General features: G+C 43.4%; 1 protein-coding gene and 1 long non-coding RNA gene across 3 annotated transcripts in view; one reads left to right on the top strand and one right to left on the bottom strand.

Annotated features, from left to right (window-relative positions):
* Nucleotides 1-18,715, bottom strand: part of adcy5 (adenylate cyclase 5) — a 46,938-nt gene extending 28,223 nt beyond the window's left edge. For both annotated transcript variants that reach the window (XM_084688803.1, XM_084688802.1), the window contains exon 1: nucleotides 15,372-18,715. In XM_084688803.1, the coding sequence (XP_084544929.1) occupies nucleotides 15,372-16,295 (924 nt within the window). In that variant the 5' untranslated portion in view covers nucleotides 16,296-18,715. The remainder of the gene's footprint in view (nucleotides 1-15,371) is intronic.
* LOC146234094 (uncharacterized) lies at nucleotides 14,919-19,121 on the top strand. The gene is made up of 4 exons (XR_014741608.1): nucleotides 14,919-15,231; nucleotides 15,388-15,550; nucleotides 15,646-15,695; nucleotides 18,741-19,121. It is a non-coding gene; the product is annotated as an uncharacterized LOC146234094 (long non-coding RNA).
* The last annotated feature ends 842 nt before the right edge of the window (nucleotides 19,122-19,963 follow it).

Raw genomic sequence — 19,963 nt, 5'->3', positions numbered from 1 at the left:
GCCTAAAGGAGGACACAGTACTTTAGTTTGCTAGGGCACTCCAAAGTGTGCAGGTGTCTTCGACGGCTCCATCAGTGATTAGTATAGCTCCCAGGAGAGACCCCCCCCCCCCCCCCTACAAAAAGGGCACTTCTTGTTCCATTGTTTACTTTCCTCATGTTTCCCTTGCGACCCTTCCTTTCACTCCAGCGATGCTAGATCGTACAGGGAGCCCAGCTGCGATCATGTGACTTCCCCCAGCCCCAATCTGTAGCCCTCTTTTCCCTCTCCCTCGCCTCGTCTGTCACGCTGTAGGAGTGCAAGGCTCTGCACCAGGGCTGATCCAAGTCCAGTCCAGGATCAACCTGCCACACAAATCACTGTTTCCTGCCAACTGCGATGGTGTCATAGTTGACTCTAACTACCAACACGCAGCCTCTTTACACTTCTGAAACAACTAAAGGAAAGATCTGCTCACCTTTTACAAGAAACAGATATCTTTCCTGCAGCATTACTTTTCATCACTTGAACAGGCAATAGTTACAGGGTGTGCATGATGTCCTCCCCTCTCACAGCCCACATATCAAACTACAGATCACAATAACAACAGTTGGAGGGAGGGAAAGGGCTCGGAATCAATGTGTTGCTAAGGAGACACAATCCCCAATTATTAATGCGGACAGAGCGGATTTCTCCGAGCCCTAATGAGTGTCACTGCACTTGTAGTAATTAGTCCATTCAAATGAGCAATCATTTCCTGGTTGGTGGAGGGCAGAGGCCATAGGGATATGGTAATCTCTTTCACACTAAACTGAAGGCTGACCAGCTTTGTGAGGTAAACAAGCACAGTGCTTTCAGGCGACTCATTCTTCACAAAAAATGCGGCTGACACGCTCAAGTAAGGACCTGCCTGTTTTTTACAACGCCTGTAACTTTTGATGGCACCTCAGAACTCTTAAGGGAAAAAAGAACCTCCCGTTAAGGACTGACTAGAAGTGTCCATAGAGCTTATAAAAAATTGAGATCTTATTCATAAGCTAGCCTGGCGATGCCCTGTCAGGTGTCTCAGATCACCGAGGGATGCTAGTCCAGTCTCAACATGTGATCACGTTATAGCTCAAATAGATTGCTGTTGTGTTTGTTGTGTGTGTGGAGTGGCAGGGAGAGGGAGAGGGAGAGAGAGAGCTAGGGTCTGGTCAATAGGAGTCTGTGTGTTCCCTGTGCCTGATGTCATTAAGTGGAGCTGTGCTCCGTGGCGCATGGCAGCAGTCCTGTGAGCCTCAGCTGGGCTCTGCTTATGCAACACTGGGCCAAAGGGCTCCTGCAGCCAGCTTCAGCCCCAGCGGCTCCAAACCCAGCCCCAGCCGGAAAGAACGCAAGGCCGCATTCATGCAACATGCACAAACATGGTCTTCAAACATCCATAATCATCTATCAATTCCTCCCATGGCAACGGAAGCAGAGTAGACCGTCCAGGAGAGGCAGGACACGTGAACACGTACACGGAACGGACAAGACGGAGGTCAACAAATAACTATCCAATGGGTAAACACACCCCTTGAACAAAAGCAACGTCAAGTTGAGTTTTTACATGCTTAATGGGAGGTGAGGAACTGAGGCTCTCCTTCCATTAAACCTCCAATTAAAAGAGTGTTGCCAAAGAGCATGATAGTAGATACAGACTAAAACAACTGATTAATAGGGTTATGATGGTGGAAAAGAAAAGGGCGCTAAGCAGACCCGCTGCGCTCCGTTATGATAGCCCTACTTGACCAAGAGCACTCAGCAGGTCAAAAAGGCCTGATTTTAGTGTGTTCATTGAGCAGCTGCAGACTCAAAGTGCTCTGACCTTGAAGGTGCCTGATCAACCCTGGCTTTGCGGCCCCACATTTACCAGTAATCTAGATAAAAGCTTTTCAATTAACAGCGAAACATTTCACAGCCACCACTGAACAACCTTACGATGCCAACGCCGCCACCCTTGAAAATAGGTAGAAGCTTATCAGTCTGCAATCTGCGGATGTGGTCAGAGAGAGAGAAACCATCACAATCAATTGGAGATTATAGAAATGAGCTCATTTGGAGCCACAGCTCTGTTTGAGGCCACTGTTCGAGCATGGCGGGATGAAGTTCTATTGGCCGCTCGGGATTGGCTCCTTGGTGGCTAGCAGTCTCTTAATTGAATTAGACGCTTTGCCCTGTTGCTTACAGGCGCTTGGTGGCTCGTTAACGAGTACCATCTCCCAAGATGCAGCAGCAAAGACAGGTTGTTTCGCCGTTCGGCACTGCAAATACTGACAACTTTGTTCACACTATTCAAACCGCACTTTTCCTGAGTGTCCACTCTCGATTCTCCACAGTGGGTGTCGTCTGTAGCAAACGTGTTTGTTCTTCTTGCCTTCGAAGGGATCAGTGTCGCAGAAACTATTCTAGTCTCCTGTGTTCCGTCACGTTGGAAGAAGGCAGCCACTGTGTACTCACAGAATGCAAACGACAGACATGTTGCAGAAGACGTGCAGTTATGCAACACAATGAGAAGGTACTTTGGCGACTCATTTGGCTTTATTTCAGCATTTCTGCAGGCATTGCACTCTTCTTTAAAAGAGAAAGGTTTTAACAGACTAAAGACCAGGATCAATGTGCAGGCCCTGCCAAATATAGCCCAAGAGGAAAGAGAACTAATGTTTATCTCCATTTGCCTAATTTTAGTACTCCTGAGCATACTTTTTTTTTCTTCCCCTCATGTCAGTTGGCAGTCTACAATAAGAGATTGTATTATACTTTTGACATGCACAGATAGATAAAAACATAAACATCCCTAAGGCTAGTTAGACCATAGTCTCATGAACAGAGAACAAATCTTCTCATAATATAGTATTGATATAGGCTTATTTAATCGTATGAGTCTAGACTGATATAGAGCTGGGCCAGTCTCACTGTTGTTTACCCTATCAAGACAGCGGCTGTACCAACTCAGAATAAATGAAATATGCATGCTGTCGTTTCAGATGAAACAGTTGAGAGAGGTTGAAGAGTTTAAGATTATAACAACTATATTATATACCACATACAGTATACAGGGGTGAAAAATGGTCTCCTCAAGAATAGAAGCAGGAATCTCAGCCAATGTATCCCTCCCAGTAGTAAAAGAGAGAGAAAACAAACAATAAAAACAGAGGGAGAAAGAAAGAATAAGCAGGGGAGGTATAGAGAAATCACCTAACTGTTGAAATACCAGGAATACCAAACATGGACGAAAAGGGAGTGAGTATGAATGTCCCCTTCTACCTTCTATGTTCTACTGTGTTGGGGGATGTGGGCATACTCTGAATGCTGTACCAAAAAAAACAAGACACGGTGGCTCTTCTGGCCTGTATATCAGCCCCTTAGATCTCTGTACACAGACAACACAGGCCTGCCTTCGGATCTGCTCCACGTCCTGCCACTGCAGGCTAGATGTGCTGCTGCTACCGTGTTTGGGTCTCCAGAAGCTGTCCCACAGCCAGGTACGGTACACTGAGCAGAAAGCCAGAGACTGCTCAGGCTCGAAGAGATCAAACACCACAGCCACGCTCCGCCAGCCACGCACACAACCCCGAATGCACCACCAATTCACTTTAGCCCGAGAGACGAGCTATGATGCTTCATTACCAACCCCCATAACATGTGTGCCTGCATGACAGCGTGTGTGCATTTATAAAATGACAACACTGTAAACAACAATACACTTAGTCATGGATGAGACGTTTAATTTCTAAAGCCTAATCTCCCCACACACACACAAATGCAAAAACAGGACAGTGCACCAGGCAGACGTACAAGTTCTATATTTAAACCTGTATAGATTAGCCCAGCTTAGTTTGAGCAAAAGAATATGCTCATGCTGAGAGCATTGATACAAACCGGTTTGTATTCACTGTCAGATATTGTCTTCCAACAAGTATATCACCTATCGTTTTACATGTACGGCCACATTTCATTTACATGGGGAAGGTATACTGTGGGTAGCCTCTGTGCTCACCTGCATGGAAGGCATTCACAAACAAACACTTTACATAGAACATCTGGGTTGATACTGCAGCAACGATAAACACATTGAATTTGTGATCTCCATGACTTACAACACATCCATTATTAGAACACCCTTGAATTTCATCCAACAACAGAAAAAGCCAACCACACCTTAAATGAGAACACCAACAGTTCTCATTTATCCAAGGGCAAATCTAGGTTCCCACTTTTGGGGGGGCTAAGCCCCTAGATAATCCCTATTATTTTTCCTGTGACCCAGCAATGAAACTTTTAGGGGGGCTCCAGCCCCCCCAAAATAGGGCCAGATACGCCCATGCATGTAACCACCAGACCAGCTCTGTTGTGTCAGTTCTGACATGTTAGCTGTGAACGCTGAGAGCAAGGCGAGAAGCCAGATTAGTGTTTACATGGCAACAGCTCGAGCTGAGTGGGAGATGGATGGCGTTGATCTATTTGTAGCCACATTAATTGTTCGATGTCTTCGCCACGATTCACATGGTTCACCTCTTGATGGCTAATGGATCTAGCAGTGGGACCAGAGAGTGGACAGTAAGCAGCATTGTTTCCTCCCCAGTGTTTGGAACCGTCGACACTGAGGCGACAAAGCTGCTAATGTGAACCTCGGTTATCACGGCTGATGCTGAGCCCAAACACGGGGGATTTCTCATTCAGTTTTAAAGAGAGAGAGCGTTCATGCATCGCCAGCTGCCTGTCATCACATCAATTTATGTTTGTGACTGGAGGATTTGATGTGAAAATGCCAACACATCATAGTTTGAGAGTCACATGCCTTTGTACAGCACGGTACAAACTTTACAAGAACCCGTGTACCAGGGTTAGTGTTTTAAACGAGTGGAAATCTGGCATTGGCTGGGCCATAAACATATGCTGAAAATATCAATAAAGCAGATTTACGAAGCCCAGTCACCCAGTGTCGGCTCACACAAAGCCATTTACTTTAACACTACCATGTGGTTGTTGAAACTAATTATAAACACACACTGTAGCAAAACTCAAACCACTCACTCACACTGGTTGCTTTCTTTAATTACGAGACGTTGCAACACTTTTAACTGTTGGCAGAGGGACAATGGAAAGAGCCAGGCCCTTGGGGGACAGGGGTGGGTGCAACGGGGCAAGGGAGACAGGGTTGGGGAGAGGGCTAGCTGGGACTGACTGCCAGAGCAGTCCCACTGAGCCCATGTTTCCTTCCCATTACCAAATCCTGCATGGAGTCACATCCCTCCCTCGTGAGTAGTCTGGCCCATGCTGGTTCTCAGACTGAACGGCCCCGTGGAGGTTATTGCCGTGTGGACGTGTGCAAACGTGTGTCCACAGCATGTACGTGTAACGTTAGTGAGCTCCATTATGGAAGACTAAGTATGCTGCCGTTATCAACCTCTGCCATGCTGCCTGTGAACAAGCCCTACTGCGATAGCTAGCTGCTCTACTCCCTCCAGGATCTCATGTTAAGTAGTAAAAGAGCTCCATATAAGGATGTCAGGACTGACACACTGTGTCTTATCAAACACAATGTTTTCTTAACTCGAGCCACAGTCAAAACACATATGGAAAGCATCACTGAAGTGAGATCTAAGTGAGAACTTCTTTCTCTTCAGCCACAACTGAATTATACTTTGCATTTGACTGAGGGAGCGCAGGATCTGTCAGTTTAGATTGAATTACGACTTGCCGGGATCCATTCGGGGGCATCATGACAATTGCAACTATGAATGGTGTCCGTCAGGACGTGTGACTAGCTTCATTTTAGCGTACAGTATAAGGTTTTCAAAACCAGCACCATCCCTTCCCAAGGTACAACCACATTTGCCATAGACCTACATTGAGATTCTACATGGACGGGAAGCAGACAAAGAACAGATCCTCTTTGACAGCCAGAGCATCATCTCCGGACAAACATATCTGAGTGTTCTGCTACTGTGCGGTGTACCTCTGTTTGTTCTGTTGGTTGTCTCTAACACTAACCTTTATGGCCCTCTTGTCTGGCCACTGAATAGTTAAGCATAACAGGCAAACAGACATTAGGTGTCGAACCTCCTACAGTTTACAAGCAATATACTTCCCCTGTGGCTACACAGTTACAGGTCTGAGGGAACTGGGTAATAACAGGAAACTATAATGCATATTGTGATGATAGGGTTGTTACAATATATTTTGAACAAACCCCTCAAATTTGAACGGTCTTATGTCTATGACCTTCACAATGTCTTGGGAGAGAGACACCTACCTCTAAGCGGCATCCATGCATCATATTCTGGCATGGTTGTGTCAGCCATGTTGCCTCCCGAAATTATAGTAAAAGGTAATTCGATTATGATTTTATGACAGTATCATATTTTGACAAAAAAAAACTAACATTTCAGCATGAATTGCCACAGTCATTCATATCGACAGCAATGGTTTAGCAGAGATTGCCCTCCAATCAAATGCTCATGTTGTCACTACCTGGACAGTCGCCACAACACCTGCCTCACAAACACACACGCTGGGTGAATTTATGCCCCTGCTATTATCAACTACACCAATAACATTGTCTATTAAAATATACTCTTACATCAGGCATCAACAGGCAGGCAGGAAGACAGCTGGGCTATCGTTTCCTTGGTTCGATGCTTTATGCAAGCCAGTGTTGCCCTGTGCATGAGATTCAGTCCAATAGGCCTGAGTCTTGGTGCCAGCCCCAGCTGCTGTAGCTCAGATACATACAGTACAGTTCAGTGATCTGCTGTTGACCTCGCTACACCCGCCCAGCTCATCCATTATGGACGCAGCAAATGAGATTGGAGCAGGAAAACATGTGTATGAGCAACAAAGAGGGACACACTCTGCAAAATTCAACATGAATAAGAACCACGTTCACCGAGCACACACTGAAAAACAAATCTCCCTGCCAGTAATGCTAAAGTGTGTTTGTATCAACCAAGCTATTCTCAAGTGAACTAAGCCCGCATTCCACTGACAGACATAAACGTTTGGTTAATGTTAAGAATTGGTCAGAAATACAAATGTAGACCACACTGACGACCTTTGGGACCACTAGTGGTCTGCCAGAAACCTACTCAAATCCCTTATTCCCCAGGCACTGATATGTAGTATCAGGATAGGACTAAGCACAAGGCTGCTTTCAGTAACTTCATATGCTCCAGGTACAATGTCCTACCATGTTGCTTACACCAACCCCTCCTGGTTAGTCCTCTTACTGACTTTTGACCAGAATAGTAGCATACAGTTCCCTGTGTATCTTTGAGACTGTGGGAAAAAATCAGTGTTTGTGTCTGGCTGCCTGGGTACCGCACAGCGTCTTGGACTGTGTTGTATGCAGAGATGCCTATGGAGAGGAGCGAATACAGGGAGGAAGGGGGGAGGTTGAAAGGAAAAGGAGCAAAGAGGAGAAAGGGAAGAAAAAGGGCAATGAAAAGCAAAGAGAAAAGAAGTAAGGAAAGATACAAGGGAAAAGGACGGGGAAAGGAATAATAAAAAAGGGAAAAGAAAGCGAAGGAAACATGAAAAGGGAAAGAAGCAGAAAGGAAAGACAAACCCCAGAGCATGGAGAGCATATGCTACAGTATGGTTGTCCAGAACATCCCCATCTGTCAGAGACAAGTTGTTCCTTAAGTGGATGGATAAATGGAGAGAGAGGGGTAGATTACCCTTTTTAAAGATGTATATTTAGGCCCTATTTTTTTGCCTTTGCCTGAACAGAGATAGAGACTAGACAGGAAATCTAGGGGAGACTGAGGGCAAGTCTCAGCCCTGTGGTATGTGTTCTATCCAATGAGCCCCAGGGGCGCCGTGAAAACATAACTTTTAACAGCTATATACTTCAATCTCAAGAGCTGATAAAGTGATGTACAGAGACATAGACAAACGCTGTAGAACAGTGCGTCCAGCCTTATTAGACCCTGACCAACCAGGTCACCTTCACAATATGTCCTCATATATCCTATGTTGCCATGAGATACAGCAGAATCAGATATGATAAGGACGAAGCTTATTGGACATTGCTTCAATCATACCTCCCATTCATTTATTCCTGTCTTAACAAGAAGCTTCTAGATAACCTGAGGAAACTGCCTATGCCTGACATCACCAGAGGGGGTCTAGGAAGGATATGAGATGCAATCCTGTCAACAGTTTGCAATAGCCTAGCCAGCCAACCAGGGCTGAATTATACAAGCATTATTAGCGTGTTAGCAGCTACAAATAGTCTTTTGGAATAACTGACAGTCCAAAGCAAGGAGAAAAGTCAGAATTGTGCAGTTGAGGGAGTCCCATATCTAATATTCTAGTATACAGTAGATTGCCTTTTGTTCTTGAGCGCACTTGCTGTTTAAATCTCCACTTTAGAACTATGATGTAAAGGTGAGATGTTAATATACACATATAAACAGGGGGCAATGTTAATGTCAAACAAATGTAGGCCTACTACTATTTTTATATGTCTGCTGCTGTACTGCCATGTCCTAAGAATGTCTTTGTTCAGAATGTTATACTGCCCACATGACAAATAAAACACTTTTTTATGGATCAAATCACAAGAAAAAGCCATCCCAGCACGTCTTAGGATATTATCCATCGCAGTGCATAACTCATATGAACATTAGTCATCAGTGGCAGGTTGATTAATAACACGGTAACAAGTCTGTGTCTTTAAACTGACTGTTTAAGCTGTGGCTCTTGGCAGAAAATACATGTTTAACTATGAGAAGAATTTCCCAACCAAATAAGACAGATGGGATCCATTTTGATCCACTGGATCAACATCTTCCATAGTTCTGACTGTTCTCAACATGGAAACAAACAACATTATTTACCCACAGGTTTAACTTACTGCCATCTATCTCCTAATGTATGGTGAGCTTGAAATGGCCAGGGTGGTTTATGCAAATATAAAAATGTTCCTCCAAGTTTGGTTGGCCTTCCCACGCACAAACACAGAAATAACACAAAGGGCAGTACAGAATGAATACAATTGCAAGAAAATGTATAGAAACTTCACTCTGTCCTGTACTGTATGAGCTGGGAACAGCAGAGGCTATTAAGAACATGCACTGCTTGGTTTCTAAAGCTCTTTAAACTCAGCTGTGTAACTGTCAACCAAACACACCAATGAGAAAGAGGGAGGGATGAAGAAAGACATAAATCAGAATTCAGGTCAACAGGTATCATAAGACCCCATTCAATTTTCATCACAAGAATTTGAGATAAGAGCCTGGGGTTGCCCCTCTTCACCCTCCACTCCCAGGGCAGCTACACTGGACTCCCCCTGACAGGGCAGCTACACTGGACTCCCCCAGACAGGGCAGCTACACTGGACTCCCCCTGACAGGGCAGCTACACTGGACTCCCCCAGACAGGGCAGCTACACTGGACTCCCCCTGACAGGGCAGCTACACTGGACTCCCCCTGACAGGGCAGCTACACTGGACTCCCCCTGACAGGGCAGCTACACTGGACTCCCCCTGACAGGGCAGCTACACTGGACTCCCCCTGACAGGGCAGCTACACTGGACTCCCCCTGACAGGGCAGCTACACTGGACTCCCCCTGACAGGGCAGCTACACTGGACTCCCCCAGACAGGGAAGCTACACTGGACTCCCCCTGACAGGGCAGCTACACTGGACTCCCCCTGACAGGGCAGCTACACTGGACTCCCCCAGACAGGGCAGCTACACTGGACTCCCCCTGACAGGGCAGCTACACTGGACTCCCCCAGACAGGGAAGCTACACTGGACTCCCCCTGACAGGGCAGCTACACTGGACTCCCCCTGACAGGGCAGCTACACTGGACTCCCCCTGACAGGGCAGCTACACTGGACTCCCCCTGACAGGGCAGCTACACTGGACTCCACCTGACAGCTGCATGGCACAGAGAAGTCCATCAGATAATAAATCTGAAGCTTCACATCAAATGTCATCTAAAGGGTCACCCAGCACCAAGAGGTGCTATTTCAAAGGGTCTATGGTAACAGGTGAAACAAATTAGGCATTGTCACAGTTTAATTATTTTGTAAAAAAAAAAATAATAATAAGGGGCATTTTATTTCACAGTGGATTGCTAAACCAGAATGTCTGTTGTGTGGAAAAGGGTTTTCTGTGGGGGTGACATCTTTTACATCAGTGGAAATTGCCCAGAGCTGAGCAAAACGCTCCAGTGAAGAATGCAAGTTTCTTCACAGTTCAAAGTTAGAGAAATGCATGTTGATCAAGTAGACAAGATTCTTCCTTCATACAGTGCATGTTCTCATTCATTCCTTAATTAATTAAGACAATGGCAAGAGGTACAAGTTAAGATAATGATGCCAGGCAGCCAATATGGCACATCATTATACCCACGACGGCAAGCAATCAATTAACCGGTCTACATCACTGCGAAAACATGCCCCATTTATCAAAGTCTACAGGGATACTGACCAAGGCAGGTCCACCACTGAACCAAGCAATGGAGAGGACTGACAGGTCATCTAAGCATGAATGCCCTTGGTATTAAACAACGTGAACCGTTAGCACTGACACCAAATTAACACAGAGCAAGGTGGACAGGCTCCTCTGGCTGAGCGTTAAGCTATGCAGCTTTGTGGGATGAACTCTGCGGGAATCCTAGGCTCAAGGTCATTGGTACAGAATAAAAGGATATATTCAGCATATTAGGTTTTCAAGTATTCAACATAAGCACTATCTCATCCAGTCAATTTTATACTGAGCTTCTGAGAAAGAATTCAAAAGAAACAAGAGTTTCATAGTCAAATGTATTTTTAAAAATCTGCTTAAGCCATCATAAGAGGGGTAAAAGCATTATTTGTGTGAAGAGCGAAGAGAGAAAAACCTATTACTCTCGCCCCAACAGGCAGCTATACTGTAAACACAGAGGGTGCGAGCGGGGCAAACTGTAGGGTTCATCCTAAGGTTGTGTCCAGACAAAGCCAAGCACAGCTTGGCTAGGCCAGGCTGTTTTCAATGAGGATCATTCATTTGCAGAACAGCATGATGCAGAGCAGAAACCCTCTGCTTGCTTTCAAGCAATCTCACAAAGCCTGGCCCTGGGTCTATATCCCATACACCACACCACAGTCACGCTGATTGGCATTGTTCTTCATGCAAAAACCATTTGCTGATTTGAATGGGCCGATCGATCGAACAAAGACACAAAATCGTCAGCAAGTCAATTTCCATCCCATTATGGTAAGAGACTGCCTTCATATTGTTTTACTTTCATTCAAACTGGATGGTCATTTTTGACTCAACATTCATTAGGTCTCATTAGAAGACTGGATCAATTCCAATGATGACACAAAAGCTTGAGTTTTAAGGAAAACACAGCCCTGGTAAGATTAGACCCAGTTGCTCCTATCTCCCCTCTCATACCTCCTCACCCCTACAGGCCTAGCTTCAGGCAAACCCCCAGGCTGGGACAAAGAAAAACCTGGGCCTCTGTGACTCCACACACTTCCAGTGAAGTTGTAGAACTGGAACTGAAGGTTTATAACTGAGTCTGAAACAGCAAAATCAGCTGTTAAGATTAGCTTCCCAGTTTGTCTTTCCGTGACGGTTCCTCAAATAATCAACGGCTACTCTGCTGGTCAGGGCTAAGCTTCAATCATAGTCCTTAAAGATAACACTAATGTTTTACTTGTGTCTTTCCCTTAATGGATCAATCTGACATTTTCTATACAGAGGCTGATGATTAAAAAAAAAAACAGCTGTCCAACAGTGGTGGTCTGACTCTACAAAACAAACTGCACAAGCACCCTGTTGTTTAAAAGGATCCTGACAATGCAGCGCAATATAAATGTGCAATATGAAACGCCATGGCCGATTATCTATGACCATTAACCATGCAAATGAGACAGAACACTGGGAAATTGGCCTTGGTCCATTCACTGTCCAATACTGAGGCATAGAGCCAAGCTTCTAGAGCTCTGTATAGCCCTTGTCTGTGGCCTTTCTGGGTTATTGTGGAGACTGACTATCTACTGTGAAACAAAAAGAGAGGGAAATACTTTTATATTTCATCTTTAAACAAAAGATGAAACAGCTATATTTCTTGTCCGTTTCACTGTCAAAGATGATGAGACCAATGGAATCTAGAGATGCAGGTGGTTGTCTCTAGACTAGCTGAATGTCATTTCAATGCTCTTCAGTGAAATTAGAAAGAGCAAATACTTGTTTTCATGTATCTGTTAGTTTCTGTGTAAGAACATCACTCTATCTTGCCATTAGGCTAACTTAAATAAACAGTACATATTACCATTGTATACCTCTTGTTTACAGTACTACACATTCTACAGCTCTGTGCAGAGGATGATGTCCAGACTGAGTTCTTATGGTTGGTTATCATTAAAACAAACCAAAAATCTTAATTTAAACATTGAAGTCTTGGCCAAGTATCAGTTTACACCTCACAAATACACCCTGCTCTAGACATTGGTTTATCCAACGTCTCTACAACTGACCTAAATCCAGCATCTTTATTTGAACACATCACGTTCTTCTCATCACAACTCTCACGTAATATGATACTATGAAATGATGGTAAGCAAGTGTGATTCAAAATTGTCATTGGATGTTAGAAAATAAGTTATATCTAAACAATATCTATCTATACAACCTACCCCATCCCATTGGGTCTAGAAAGAGATCTTGACCACAGCATTGGGGCCCATCGCTTCCTGAAAAATGACTTAGGGGGGCCATCGGGGTGAAAGTGTGGGTATGGAAGGAACATCAGCCCAAGATGTTGCCATGAAGTTCTGTCCCAATTATCTATACTGAGTTTTTACAAGGAAGACTGGAGATTCAGGAAGGGGCTGGAGATGAAAAGCAAACAGAGGTCTTCTTAGGAGGGAAGCTCTAAGAGGCTGTGGATGGTGTTGTGAAATACGGATTCTGTTGCTAAGATACAGGGAGAACTGCGCAGGGTCTGCGCTCCCAGAGGATACAAAAGTGGTTGCACGATGCAGTTAGGTGCTCTGGTGATGCAGCTAGGTGCTCTGGTGATGCAGCTAGGTGCTCTGGTGATGCAGCTAGGTGCTCTGGTGATGCAGCTAGGTGCTCTGGTGATGCAGCTAGGTGCTCTGGTGATGCAGCAAGGTGCTCTGGTGATGCAGTAAGGTGCTCTGGTGTCTGGTGACTTCGAAAACACCTCCCTACATACCTAGCAACTTTCCTCAGACGCTCACACACCTGACCATGCACCGGGTCAAAGTAAAATCACTACACTACACAACGCTACAAGACACAATGCTGGCGACATCGGAATGAAGAAAAGGGCAAGAGGTGCTTTAACCTCTTTTCTTTCCGAAAATCTGAAATCAGCAGCATGTTCTCATTTGTACTTCCTCCTGGGCATGTTTCAGGCCTGTGTTCTAGAGTGAACTTACTTTGGATTTGAAGTGATAGCTAAATGCTTCCATGGGGGTTATGTCTCAAAGGCAAATTAAAAGCAGGTCTGTCTCGGGAGGGTTGGAGTAAGAGGAGAAAAAGGGGAGGACATCTGTTTTGAATTCCGGCGAGTCGGCACGTTACAGCACAGGGCAATTTAATTATAGAGGCTGCAAACCTTGTTACAGCTGGAGGCGTGCCAGAAAGGACTGACCACCTAACCTGCTTCTCTCTGATAAAAAGTTAAAGAGAGAGGAAAAAAAGAGACTAATTTTGAGGTAGGGTGTGTACAGTGGGCTTTGCATGAACTGAAAATTAGCAAGGAAGAACTTAAGGGTTTTAACCATCTCTCTTCACAGTATATGAGGCCCTCGGTCAATGTACAGTACCAGTTAAAAGTTTGGGCACGTTTCCAAACTTTTGACTGGTACTGTAGTTTGGACATATCCATGTCTGGAGCCTGTGCCTCTCCAACCAGGTAGAGCGGTGAGAGGTAAAGTGGCTATGTGATATTCAAGTTTTTGATTCTTATCTAATGAGTATCTGAAGAGATGCTGCTGGGGATGTCCTTCAAATGGCATCTCTCTGAACAACCAATGAAAATACAGCCTTATCAGAAATATTCCCTTCAATAAGCATGAGAGAGGAATCCTCCTTCCTTTTTGTGTTCCAGCTGTACTTGAAACTTTCAATTATTTCAGATTTCTTCAAGGCGGTTAGCATCATAATATTATATAGCTTCAGAAGTTGTCTTTTCAAGCTGTGTACTTGCTTATTCCTGGGAGAATGTTTAAACAAGCATCTTCATGGGATCTCATATAAACATGGTGTTCAACTCTGGAAACCTGCTGGAACCTATGTAAACAGGGGAAGATCTGATAGGCTAAAAACAACAGGATCGTGAGGAAAGAGAAACAAATACAGGAGCTCTTTCCCACACACTACTTTCAAACAGACATTATTTTCACAGAAAATACAATTAGGATGCTGGGTTGCATGTCTATAGCAAAAGGTAAAGCTCATAGTAGTGCAGTAGTAAAAGTTTAAATGCAGAAATACCATGATTAGAATTTTTTGTACACTAGCCTATGCCAACAAGCCTATGGGAACGATTTGTTTGTGCAGTTTGGAATCATTCTCCTTTTGTGGCTGCCAAATGATTCATTTACAAGCCCCTTAACTTCAATGGTGGATTGGGTGATGCACTGTTTCCACTCAGTGGATACTTACTTACAAGTAAGTATTTTTCTGGATGAGGCCATTGTTTAGGCAGTTTATTAGCTGCACTGGGATTGGTTAACACACCGATCTAAGTAAACAAAGCTAAGAAAACGGGGAGAGGAAGCGGCATGTCCAAATTGTTGTGTCGTTGTGCACTGTGAAGTTTGGCATTTTGTGTTTGTATGTCATTTTCAGCATTTCATGAAAAACTCAAGAACACACCTAGGCTATTAAGGAAAACGTCTGATCGCCTATTACTAATAGTATTAGGCTACTTGCATTCACTCACGACTTGCCGAACTTCCGCTAATTGCTCTCAAAGAAAAGCTTGCTGAGCAATAGTCAATCTTGACAGTTTCCGTGGCAACAAGGTGCAGGCATCTCGGTGAAAGCCAAAGAACAACATCGGCATCTATAATATGCATATAGACCTTAACTATCAGTATGATAATTCAGTAAGCTAATGTGTAGCCTACTTCAAGACGCGCTAGGCTATTTTGAAAAGAAAATATTAACTTTTAAGAGTAGCCTAGGCTAATAGAAACCTATCGATCTATCTCTCTGGATTTTGTGACAAGACGTTTTAATTTATCAGGTGTTGTCTTCATAAGTGTATTGTCATTTTTAAAATAGCATGAAATACTTTAAACCTATTGACATTTGAACTTTAATTCTATGTGGCTGGTAGAGACATAGCCTACAACTGCACTCTCTCAAGTGACGAAACTACTTTACCTGTTTCCATATGAAGTTATCCACCCCGTTTAGCGTCCAAGACACGGCCACATGGATGGCGGACAGTATAACTCCAGTGATAACTGCAGCTCGCATCCGGACCGGGAGCAACGTGTAGATGACATGGATAAAGAACACTGTCCACCAGATTCCCTCAGAGGCACTTCGCGGCTGCACCAGTAGAACCCCAATCACCTGCACCACTAGCACGACCAGTATAACCACATAGCAGACGATCCACATGTGGTCCTGATGAAACCCGTTTCTATTGCAGACGACCATCAGTATGAGGATGAGAAGGATGGCAATGGCAAAGACCACCACGTAAGTTACGCTGCATATCCCCCCGGCGCAATGAAATCCCAGCATGACCGCGCACACGAGCACCAACACGGCCATAAGCATGGTCAAACTGCTCTGATTAAGTCGGAAAAAGTAACGCTGGTAAAGCCTTTCCAATTTCTCCGATTGGAATTTCTTGGATTTAAAAATCTGCATCACGCTGCTGCAGCACGCAACCATGGAAAAGTGAACTTCGGGCATAAGCTCCTCCTCGGACTTGGGCTTCGATCTCCGGTCCTCCAGACCCAGTTCCACCGACTTGGCTCTTACTTCACCATCAGCGTGTTTTGGGGATGAACGGTTGTTGTTACGGCTCCCCTCCCCATGCTCTTGCCACGCAGACCTAGACCTAAAACTGACCCTGCTAACAGTTGTTGTGGCTCGTCCTGCTTGTCGATCATAATCATCCTCCTCTTTCCATCTGCTGTTCGACCGGGTGAGCTTTTTGCTCGGCGATCTGGCCGAGTATGGGCATCCGTTGGCAATAGACTCACACTCGCCCCAAGCTGATCTGTGCTCAGTCCCTCCCCTTAGTCCAGGCGCACCGACTCCAGGGGGGCTTACACTGTTTGATCTGGACATTATGGCCTATTTCAGAAGAAATTAATATATAAAGGACTCGACATCGAGTCCTTTTATAAAATAAAACTTCCTAAATTCCAACTCTGGGCTTAAAGGTTTGCCCAACAAATTGAGAATAAACAGTAGGCTATAGGCCTACTCTTAATGACATTTCTACCAAACTTCAAACGAATACACATCAGCAAGGTTCTTGCAGCTCTCAATTGGGATTTTGTGAAAGTTCATTGGGGGATCCGAATCTGAAAGTTCAAATCAAAGCCATTGTGTAATATCGCACACTTAAGACCTATAGGCCTATTCAAAACGATCGAATGTAGACTATAAAATGTTCAGGACAATAATTTATTTACGGCCCGAACAACACATTTTATCAAATATGTTTGTCATAGGCCTACATTTTATCAACGCGTAGCCTATACTGTGTCCAAAAAGTCAAAACAATTTCATGGCCGGTTGAAGAATTCTTTCGAGGATCAAAACAATTGAACAAGGAGAAAAAGTAGGGTAACATGGGACTCACCAGCAACAAAACCATCTTGTGTACAATGCATATTTTCAGGTGGACTTCTGACAATATTATTAGGCCTGACTCCCATACAAACGGAGAATGCCTATAGTTCAATGCTATTGTTCAATGAATGAAATAATTACGCAACTTGAGCCCCATTTTACGTTGCAAATCCGTTATATCTCCCTAAATATTTTCTTTTACCCTGTGAAATAGATATTTTAGAAAAGTAAAAGCGGTACCAATCTGAGTGTATGGGGTACAATTCCATGGTGCCGTCTACATTTGTTCTTCAACCAATAGGATTATGGTCATGCACCTGCGCTACTGGTTCCAGGCTTGTCGGTGGTTATATCCTCACATTTAGGCTAAATCACTCACTTCCCTCATGGACCGATGGTTGTATAGGAAAGCACTCCGATTCTCCTGGTCTCCAAGCCGCGCACAATAAAAAACGACTGTATTCTTTAGCTACTCTATTAGTATAGAATTAATGCCAACTCTACAATAATTAATAACCTGCCGCAACATTGACCAGCTGCAGATCAGCACTCGAGATCCCCGATGACTCAATCCAATTTGGATCCATATTCATTCAGGACACATTTTCAACGATGTCGGTGCAAATGGCCACCCTATTTTGTGCACAACGTCGAAGAATCCGAGCGTTCTATCCGACTAACTAGATATCTTCTTTTTCACGAAATCCCATAAAGCAAGGATAGAGAATCACGCGTTGTATTGATCAAGTGAGCATCATCGGCTATTTACGGTCTCCGTTGGGTTGCCATTCAACCAAGTGTGATTCCTAAAGTCCGCCTTTTGCCAATTTCTATTGGAAAAGCGAGAAAATGACTTTCACATACAGGATTATTATTGGCTTTTGCCGGTGTCAGTTCAAACTTGACTGGATGAATGGGCGGGTCTGTGTTCACAGCTGGATCTGAGCACAAACGTTTAACACTTAACGTTCTGAAGACAACTAGCCTCCTCATCTAATGTTTATCAATAGTTGTGGAGCCATCATTGAGAGGCATGAAGCAATTATTTTAAGAGCAAACTAGCTGCATTGGCCTATATTGTATACAGTGAGTCATGATATAATTATTTGAACACATACACTTTTACAGTCCAGTAACCTTTCATTCTATCACATAACACTCCATAGCCTATAGTTTTTCAATATTGTCCATTTCAATCTCCCTCTCTTATAGAACTTGGATTTGCCTTAATTAGGTAGAAAATACACTTACATTTACAACAAGTTACATTTATTAAGATAGTGAAAAGTGTTTTTTCGTTGTCCCATTGCCATCTTGCAGTTTCCTTCCACTGAAAGGATCACATGTAAGCCATCCGCTTTTTATGGAGAAAGAGGACACTGACCTCATAAAGGTTTCATCTGATCTAGTATTCCTTTTTATTAAAGGATATGAACAAATTGCATGAATTACAAATGAGGAGAAACAATGATGTAACTGTGTCAGCTAAATGTTCTGGCTAAATGTTCTTGTGTAGATTTTTATACACAGCTATCCCTTTCTTCTCACAGTTTCTCTTGCTTGGGACATAACAAGCTCTGAATAAGTATAATGGAATCATTGAGATTATGCAAACGTTGAAACCTGATCATTATAGCACCAGCATAATGCAATTCAAGCACAGTGTTGTATAAGTGACCTAAACAAGTGTAAATCAAAAGAGTGGGACACAGTGCATGTGACCAGTATACTCATCACACCATGTTTGTATGCATGTGCACACATAGATTGTATTTTGAAAACCATGAATGTATTTTATGTATTATCTCCTGCTAAATGATCCTTTACTTTAGCTGAACAAGTGTTTCTGCATAATGCAAAAGCCCTGGTTTGAATGCCCTGGTTTATTTATAATAATGCACACACTAGCCTAATGTATCTGTTGCTCTTTTACAGGGGAAGAAAATGGTTAGGAAGAGCATTTGCCTAGGATGAGAAAAATGCTTAAAAGGATTGTTGATGAATTACAGGATTTTTGTCTCCAGAGGACACATTTGAAGTGTTTTGAGAAATGTTTTATTCATCACATAAAGCCTTCTGAGCTGGTCTGAAACCTAACCCAACTGGGGAGAATCAAAGTTTTACCAATACCGATATTGTGAAAGTCCCTAAAAGAAAAACTTTCATCATTCAGTTTGTTATAAAGGAACTCATACTGTTTTTCTGAAGTAGCCTAGAACACTACTGCCATCATGTGAGTGGTTAGGGAATTTGTTCAGCAGCGATACTACTTTTAAACAAACATAACACATACAGATAACACTCTCTTCGTTTTCCAACAACCTTTTCAACATTTCCTTATGGATTACGGAAAACAACCTCTGAAACATCAGCTTGCTTACCATATTGAGTTTATTGTAAATATATATATATATTCATATAACGCATCATACTTGTACAAAGTTTTCCTGTTCCATGCAAAACATTTGTATCAAAAACCTCACAGTAGTTAGTAGAACCAGGAGAATGCAGTCGTGTGGCATGCTTCTCTCTTTACAAGGTGCCCAATTACAATTACTCAGGGCAAATTGATTATTTCCTCTGACATGCAATTTCGCAAGAGTTGCATACCTGTCTTTCACAGACATACCTAATAATTTCATAACCATGCTGTCAAGCTGTCTTCAAACAAGCAATAGTAAGATTTGACTATTAAAAGTGGTGGGTTGTTGTGCTGTTAGCTAAACTTGATCGTTGTACAGGGATTTCTCCAACCATAAGGTTTGAAAGTGAGTTTTGGAGAACAGCTTTGGTATATATAAAATCCACAGGACTTTTAATTAAGTTGCAAAGTGGGAGGTATTCTTAGGGACGACTCCCTTTACTGTAGGAATAATAATAATACTGGGATTCAATTTCGGAGTCAGTAGTCCCCAGTAATGGTTGTACACCACAAAGCAGCGCTGCAGGTAAACTAGCCTCAGCTCACACCACTGACCAAGCCCTCCAAAAACAGAACCAACACCACTAATGAAATATGACAAAACTAGAATAGTGAAATAAACACAGAAATAAGCTTATGCTTTTACTTGTGTTGGCTTAATCCAAATCCATAAAATATTCAGTTTGGGAGTCAACATGGCGTAACAACATAAAACATCTCTCATAATGTTATTTCC

The sequence above is a fragment of the Hypomesus nipponensis genome, chromosome 23 (assembly GCF_054491055.1).
Source record: "Hypomesus nipponensis isolate SF chromosome 23, ASM5449105v1, whole genome shotgun sequence".
NCBI lineage: Eukaryota > Metazoa > Chordata > Actinopteri > Osmeriformes > Osmeridae > Hypomesus > Hypomesus nipponensis.
The sequence above is the reverse complement of the archived record's forward strand: the minus strand, read 5'-3'. Positions and strand labels throughout refer to the sequence as shown.